Genomic DNA, 8,646 nt, shown 5'->3' on the forward strand with positions numbered 1-8,646 from the left:
AGTAGAGGAGCCACAAGGCTGCTTGGAAACTGCAGAGGTGGAGCTGCGCCTCGAAGGCGGAGCTAAGTCCCACCCAGGTGTTAACACACCATGGTTGCCACGGAGATTAAAGGATTTCTCAAACATTCACGAAATAATCAAGGCAACACTCCAGGTATGTTTTGATGAGGGAGTAATATATGATATAGAGCTCAAAGAAGTCAATTTTACATGTTACTGCCTCTTAATTTGTGGAACTATTCATGTTATTTAGGGGAGATAGAAACTCTGGAAAAAAATGATTTAGATAAAAAATTAAAAGTTTGTGACATTGTGTGACCTGAAAGTCTGTATTTGATGTTTGACATATTTTTTTTCTTCACCAATAGAAACCCCATCGTGTCATGTTTTTCTCTGGGTAAAGATGATTTGCATCAATATCATAATGAAGAACAGACACTGGTTAGTAAATATAATCCAGGTTTCCTGCATAGCAGCCAGTTTCCAACTGGACTGAGATCTGAGTCCCTCCCCTGAACGTCCCACTTCTTCCAAATAACTGAGACTTTTTGTTCTGAATTTAATATTTTTGTTAGGAAACTGGGAACAACAGAGTCGAGGAGGGAAGGATTACGGATAAAGTAAGTGAACATTTAATGCAAATCACTTAATGCCTCTGAACTAAAAAAAATACCTGCGCTTCGTCCCTTCTGTTCGTTGTTGTTCACCCACTCTCCAGTTTTTATCATCCAGGTCACACCATGACCCGACCTTCCTGCTCATCTGTCGGACTCCTGCTTCTCCTGATTGGCTACGTAGCAGCAGGTAAGTGGTGTGGATGGTAGCAACATGCAGTGGGAAACACAGATTCTGCATACGTGAATACAGAGCCTGATCTGAATCCAGACAAATGAATCTGTGTTTTTCCAGCACATCTGCTTTTAATATATCCGCAGTTGTTGCTTCATTTCTTCAGAATCACTGGCAGCAAAGTTTCTAACAAACCAGACCCTTTGGTTTGTTGCTGGAATTTAATGAAAATTTACAAAAACAAAGACAAATTCTGAGGAGAAAAATGTAAGCGGCATTAATAAACTCAATCCAATAATGTTAACACAGAAACATCTTTTATCTCATTAAGTATATTTTTTAATACCAATACCTTTTCCAGCAGAAGTCACAGTGACCTGCACTGAATCCACAATGAAGGTTGAGGTTGAAAAAGCTTCCTTCTTTCGACTCAAGGAGGACGATCTTTGCCTTATTGACTCCAGCAACGCCGTCTGCCGTCTTGGCGAGCACTCCAACCGAACTCACATCGTCGCCATCATTCCTCTCAACGACTGCGGTACCGAGATCGAGGTGAGAACGGGTCATTTGATACGTCCCACTCATTATCTCCCAATGAGTTTTAACACTCATCATTTTCCCTCTGCAGGAAAACGATGATTACCTTATTTTCAAGAATGAGATCACCATTAAGGAAGACGACCCCAAACACCTCATCACCAGGAAGCACCTGGCGGAGGCCCGGTTCTACTGCCAGTACCCCAAACGGGGGAATGTGAACCAGATATACTTGGCACACAGAGAGAACGTCACGGTGTGGGATAAAGGTTTCGGGACGTTCACTTACCAGTTCGAGTTCTACAAGGACGACCAGTTCAATGCTGTATATGACTCAAACTCATATCCACTGCTGTTTACAATCGGAAACAGGATCTACATGCAGATCGACGCCAGCTCCTCTATCAAGAACACGCAGATCTTTGTGGAGTCCTGCAGAGCTGCACCGTATGACAACCCCAACTACCGTCCCACCTACACCATCATTGAGGACGGGTAATGCTGCGTTCACACCAATCGCGTTTTGAGCGCCAGCTGCGTCCGCTTTACATTCAAAGTCGTCGAGGCGCGTTTCGCGCATCTACCGCTGCGCAATTTGAGCATTTGATGCGGGTGAAGCGCATCTAATGCTTCCGTTGAAAAATCTGAACTTTCGCCGCTCAATGCAGAGCGTCAACCAATCAGAGAGACTCTTCTCTGTGTAGTGGTGAGTTTTCCGATCTCAGGAAAAAAAACAAAAAACTGTGGAGGATAAACAAAGGCTGCGTTCACAATGCACCTTTAAGTGACTCAATTTCGATTGTCAAATCATATTTTTTCCGTCGTGGTCGTTTACACTTCCAAATACATACGACTTGCATGTGTCGTTTGTGAAACAACACTTTCACGTCGTTTGTGAAAGGAAAACTACCTGAAAGTGTCCCGCCTGTGCAGTAGAGGGCGCAATAACGACACACATAGAGAAGTGCTCAGCAGTTGCGGAAGTAAACGTGGATGCTGGTGGAGCATAGCTGACACAGCTGAAGTTGTTGGCTGACCGGAGGCAGCACTTTAACAACCTCATCCTCATTAATGTCCGCCATGGTTGTTGTTTCTCTTCCCGCTTGCGCGTATCGGGACGCAGAACAGTGACATGGAAGAGGATCAAAGACGGTCAGGTTGGTTGGATGCGAGCTGGACGTTTAGATTCAGGTCACATTTGAAAAGATCGGATAAGTATCGGATATCCAAGCAGCCTGGGACGCATTCGAAAAAAAAAAAAAATCCTACCTGTGTTGTTGAAACTGTCATGAAAAGATCAGATACAGGTCGCACTAAATCAAAAATAATCGGATTTGTCACTTCGGGCTGCTGTTTTAATCTACGACCAACCAAGTTATGACTATAGAGACGGGAATAGAAAGGACCTTGCTTGGAAGAGGATCAGCGAGGTCGTGGGAATGTCAGGTAAATTATAACTTTTACTATTTGAAAATATTTTCCCGCATTTGAGCTGTCCAAATCTGACCAACAAAAACGTTACATAAACGTCCATCGAGAGCGATTTTGACGCATCTGACGCGCGTCTAGTGCAAAATGTGAAGCGCCTGACTTCTGAGTGCACACGCATCAAACTTGAAGCGTCGGACGCATTTTTGACGCGCGAAACGCGTTGGGTGTGAACGCAGCATAAGTTTTCAGCTGGTTTAAGAATGCATAATGTTAATGGTGCATCACCCTTAAGAACTTCTCAGTATAATTAGATATACAAGGCATTCAGATGAAATAAAAAATAAATAATTCAAAGTAAAATTTCAAGAAACTGCATGTTCATAAAACAAGCAGGTTAGTTAAAAGAAAATTTCATTTAAATTTAAATGAGGTTTTCGAAAGAACCATTTTATTTAACAAACTTCTCAAAATGTTTGCTGATGATGAGGTTGATGAGTCAGTGGTCCATCAAGGTGCTTTAAATCAAATTAAGCTTATGTGAGATTTGATTTCAATCAGATGCTTAAAGGACACGACTGTGCAGAAACACCCAACGGCCAACAATAAGCAGTTCAAGTTCAGCATGGAGGCCTTCAAGTTCATCGGATTGCATGATCAGGTGAGAAATAAACTTGCTGGCATTTATTTTTAACTGAATTGGAGTATTTCAATCTATAGAGACCCACACAGGGAACAGCAGCAAAGAAAAGCAAGGACAGCAAAAGAAAAACTACACTTTAAAGTGTTCCAGTTGATCTGGGTTGTTAAATAGAAAGTATAAAGCTAAATGTTGGTTCTCCATGTTTGATTCTTTTTCCTGGTTGCTAAGTCTTGCTCCAGTATTAAAAGTATAAAGCTAAATTAACAAATTATTAAAATATTCAGAGTGAAAACACAGCAGAATTAGTGGTTTCTGTTAATGGCTGTGCCGTTTGTTGAATTCAGGTGTACATCAGCTGCACAGTCATGATGTGTAAATCAGGAAACCGTAACTCCAGGTGCTCGAAGGGATGCGTCGAATCCCCAAAGCACAAAGCCCGCAGAAATAGAGAGGCTGTGATCGAGAGTGGAAAGCACTTTGTTTCCCAGGGTCCTTTGCGTCTAAAGCGTGAAGCAGACCCCGCTGGAGGCTCAGGTAAGGAAACCATGTGGAGAGGTTTATTTAAAATGTGAACAGGACTAACAGAAACGTGTTCCCCTCGTGTGCAGAGTTCGACATGAACCCGAGCCTGGTGTTTGTGGCTGGTTGTCTTCTTGTTGCTGTTGGGATGATCTGCGGCGTGATCATCTACAAAACCAAAACCTCCAGGGTCAAATATCAGCCTCTGCTTCCATATGAAAGCTAAACCTGCAGCATCGGCCAAACTGCTTGGATAATCTGAACATGGGATTCTGATGCTGCGTTCACACCAAACGCGTTGCGCGCGCCAAAAACGCATCTGATGTTTCAAGTTTGACACGTGTGCACTTTGAATGCAGATGCTTGACATTTAGCTCTAAACCTAGCATTTCGCACGTCAGGAGGATCTGGTTTACTTTCAGTCTATGGACAGTAAACCAGACTCTCCATAGACTGACGGTGTGTCAAAATCGCTCTAGCAGTTATTTTCCATTGCCGGCTTGATGCGTCAAACACGCCAAAAGCTTCGATTGCTCAGCGCTAGGCGCATGGAACGCGCCACAACGGGCCTTTGATGCGCGATACGCGTTTGGTGTGAATGCACCATGAGTGTTTATGAGCTAATTAATCTTTTATGATCCAAGAAGCTACTCAAAAAGTTTTGGTAATTTCTTTCATATTTTACATCATAACAAAGAAGTATCCTAAATCACATTTTCCTTCTCTTTAATTATAATCTCCAGATTTAAGAAAATGCACCTTAAGCTTTTATTTTATGATGGAAGTCTACAGATCTTTTTTGGAAAGGAATTATATTTTAGCATTTTTATTTTCTGTCAATTCCAAAGTGTATATAAGTGGACTTGTTATTTCTGAATGTGTCAATAAAAATACAAATTTTTGCTTTTTATTGGACAAATCACTGAAACTCCTCAGTGAGTGCTTCAACATACAGTTATCAATGAGGGATCTAATGAAAGGTAATGATCACAGGAATCCTCTGCTAGGCACAGAGTTACAGATAGTGTGAATTACTTGTAACTGCAGATGTATAAACACAGCTTGAAAGCTTGGAAACTGCAGCTGTGAGGAGGAGGAGGAGCTGTGGCTTAAAGGCGGAGCTAAGTCCCCTCCAGGCGTTTTGAATAGCTGAATGGTTGCCATGGAGATGAAAGGATTTTTTTCAAACATGCATGAAAGAATCAGGGAAACACTCCAGGTAAGTTTTGATGAGGAAACACATAACATTATAATGTTATATGTAAAAGAGTCGATTTTACATATAACTGTCTCTTTAACACTTTGTGGGGCTGTTATTGACATTATTCAAAGTATTTAGGGGGGGAGACAATCAAACTTCCTTAGACATTGCATGACCTGAAAGTTTTAAGTCTTAGTCTGATGTTTGACATATTTTTCAGTCTGGAAGCCACCAAGAGAAACCTCATCATGTCATGTTTTCCTTTGGGTAAAGATGATTTGCATGAATATCATAAGGAAAAACAGAAACAGGATAATAAATATAATCCAGATTTCCTGCAGCTGAACTAAGACTGAGTCCCTCCCCTGAACATCCCACCCCTTCCCACAAACTGAGACTTTTTGTTCTGCATTTAATGTTTTCATTAGCAAACTGGGAGCAACAGAGTCGAGCAGGAAAGGATTTGTGAGCGCTTACTGGAAATTACTTTGTGCTTCTGGAAATTCTGCTTCTGGATAAAAACAAAATCTCCACGCTTTGTTCCTTCTCTCTTTTTTTTTTTTGTTCACACACACTTCAGTTTTTATCACCAGCTGTACCCAGGTTTGCCTCCACACCATGACCCGTCCCTCCTGCTCATCTGCTGGACTCCTGCTTCTCCTGATTGGCTACGCAGCAGCAGGTAAGGGATGGGAGCAGCTTGCAGTGGGAAACACAGATTCTCCACAGATTTCTGTGGATTCAGATCCAGCCTGAATCTGAATCCAGACACAGGAACCTGAGTTTTGCCAGCACATCTGTTTCTGATTTAGCTGCAGTTGTTGCTTCACTTCTTCTGATTCACTGGCAGCAAGTTTCTAACAAATACTTCAACAAGCCCTTTTGTTTCTTACTGATATTTAATGGAAATTTACAGAAACAAAGACAAATCCTGAAGAGAATTACAACCAGGTTACCCTGCTGAAGTTAAACAACCAAATTATACTAACAGTAAAAATTTTTCTTTCATCTCTTTAACTATATATTTTTAACTTACTATTGATAAATCCTACTAAATCATGAGTCAAACTGGTGAAAACAACATAATTTCAAGCTGACATCATGTTGAAAACAGGGAAACCGTGAATGCTGACAGCAGCTGAACGGCTTCCAGCTGCTGGAGGTTTAGTTTCAGCCTGAAACAAAGTCCAACTGCTGCAGGATGTGCAGCTGCCTGCAGTAAACCTACAGTAGCGTTTATTACTTCTGATCATAAACTGTTGTTTTAACGCAGCAGATTATGTTGTCATATTTCTAAAATGCAAAAGCAAAATCTATCAAAATCACCTTTTACCACCATAAACATTTAAGGGTTTTTTATTGTGATTTTGTGAGAAAGGCCTATCATAAGTTATACAGATTTGTAATTTGTAAGAAAAAAGATTGATTTTCACATAAATATCTGAAAAGTGTGGAGTGTAATTTGCATTAAGCCCCGCTGAGTCCGTGCACATTTGACTTTAAATCCATCTCTTGGAGTTTGTCTCAGTTTTGACTGAAATATTTGCTTATAACTCACAAGTTCAGACAGATTGAATGGAAAGCATTTGTTTCCTCAGTTGGACTTTGACTGGGCCATTCTAATACATGAATACACTTCGATCTGAAGCTCTCTAGCTTTGGTTGTTTGTGGTCATTGTCCTGCTGCAGGGTGAGCCTTTTTCATCAATATGCAAGAATTATTGACTTAAAACAAGATTCTGTATCTTACAGAAAAGTTACTTCAAAGATAGTTTTGTGAAGTAACATATTTGCACTGGAAACTAGGCATAAAATACTTGGTAAAATTTTGTGTTCTTGCAGTGTAGGAAAATCTTGAAGTGTTTTGGTGTGATTTTTTCCAAATCTGCTGACGCTGTTTTTTGTGGAACAAAAAGGAAAAAATGCTTGCATGAGCTGGAAAAGGGGAAAACTCTTCCCAACTGAGCCACATGTAGCTTTCTTCTCGATGCACGACTTTCTCCCCACATGCAGTTTTATGGTACACACAGTCCTGGGATGAGGCATTCATCGTGAAGCTCTCGGCTGGAAACTCTGTGCGGCTCTGGCTCTCAGATGGGGGCACAGCTGTGGTTTGGATGGATTTAAGAACCTCTTCTCCATTTTATTTATCTCCTTCCTGATTGGAAAACCAGCATAGCGCTGTGGTTCTCGTGAGCTGCACAGGAAATAACGCAGAGATGCGTTTACATCCAGCTGCTTTTACCGTCTTTCATGATTAATCTGTCACCTTTGAAAGAAAGCAGGAAACATGGGATGCCAAGTTATCACACACCTGAGCGAGTTCAACAAAACCTCCCACTGTGGAGCACAGGTTAGAGCAGACAGCTGCTGTGTGTCCACGCTCACAGAGTCCATCCTGCTGTTTACACTGCAAAAACACTAAATCGCACCAAGTATTTTTAGTCTATACTCCAGCACTAATGTCTTTGTACACTTTAAGACAAAACTAGCTTCCAAGTAACTTTTCAGCAAGATATAGGAGTTTAGTTTGAAGGTGGTCTATTATGCTTCCTTGAACATGTTGGGATAGGTCAATACAAAACATGTTCATTACATTTTTTTTTGGGCAAAATCATTTTTAGATAAGATTTTTGTCTGATCCTTTAAGAATGAGCTGTTTTAGGGTCTTCTGACACTTTAAATCTAAATAAGCTGCTGCTGGCCACAACCTCCTAACTTAACGTTTACACTCACACATGAAAACGGCTGCAAACACATGCAGAATTATACAATTACATATCCTTGAAAAGCACCAGTAGTGGTTCCTGTACAACTAAAAATATTGCAGCAAGGGATTTCTGGATGGTAAGTCAACAACTAACGCTTTATTTTACAGCACATACAAGTGTAAAACCACCTGAACAAATGTGCTGGAACCCAGCTTTGGTTGCCAGGTAACGGGCGGAACTCTGCTGGGGTTGCTCAGCAACAGGGTAACCCAGGGGTTGCGATTTGGGAGGTTTTGGAAACAACTAATTTTCCAGACACTGGAAAACATGAACTTACTGCCAGAAAACATCTGTAGTAAACCTTACATCCCGCCAGCCAACATCATGGAGTCTGGAAAATGTTTTCAAAGGAAGCTATTGTGAAATAAAGGCAGTTCTCTCCTTTGGGAAGTGAGTTTTGATGGATTAGATCACTTCTGGTGATTCGTATAACTAAAATCAAGGCAGCTGCAAAGAATAACTGTGTATACTTTCTGGAGGTTTTCCAATACATGTCTCCAAAGAGCAACCAGGAGGTCTGAGATCATGGAACAAACGACATCACTGTAGTTTAAAACTGAAAATTTATCTGAATCTAAATGTCAAAAAAAGTAAAAAACAAAACAAAAGAAATCCAGCTGCAAGGAGTAAACAGAGGAAGCTTCATCTGACTGAATGAAAACAGTTTCAGTACAAACACTTTGGCTCAACAATGATGTAATTCCCAAATTACTTTGAGTCCACAGCGAAGCAGACTCGGTCAAAACGGTGTCTCTCAA

General features: G+C 41.0%; 1 protein-coding gene across 5 annotated transcripts; it reads left to right on the forward strand.

Annotated features, from left to right (window-relative positions):
* Positions 1–311: 311 nt before the first annotated feature.
* LOC106948107 (ZP domain-containing protein-like) lies at positions 312–4,835 on the forward strand. Of its 5 annotated transcripts, none has more exons than XM_015033587.1 (8): positions 312–441; positions 576–620; positions 719–804; positions 1,151–1,341; positions 1,418–1,821; positions 3,316–3,415; positions 3,742–3,931; positions 4,006–4,835. In XM_015033587.1, the coding sequence occupies exons 1-8, from the start codon at positions 404–406 to the stop codon at positions 4,140–4,142; spliced, it is 1,191 nt and encodes a 396-aa protein (XP_014889073.1). In that variant the 5' UTR covers positions 312–403; the 3' UTR covers positions 4,143–4,835. The 5 variants fall into 5 exon arrangements, with proteins under 5 accessions (XP_014889073.1, XP_014889074.1, XP_014889076.1 ...); XM_015033588.1 differs by having other exon boundaries at positions 321–441; positions 1,154–1,341; XM_015033590.1 differs by having other exon boundaries at positions 324–441; positions 733–804.
* Positions 4,836–8,646: the final 3,811 nt, after the last annotated feature.

The sequence above is a fragment of the Poecilia latipinna genome, unplaced genomic scaffold, assembly GCF_001443285.1.
Source record: "Poecilia latipinna isolate Pla-1442-1.1 unplaced genomic scaffold, P_latipinna-1.0 Scaffold273, whole genome shotgun sequence".
Lineage (NCBI taxonomy): Eukaryota > Metazoa > Chordata > Actinopteri > Cyprinodontiformes > Poeciliidae > Poecilia > Poecilia latipinna.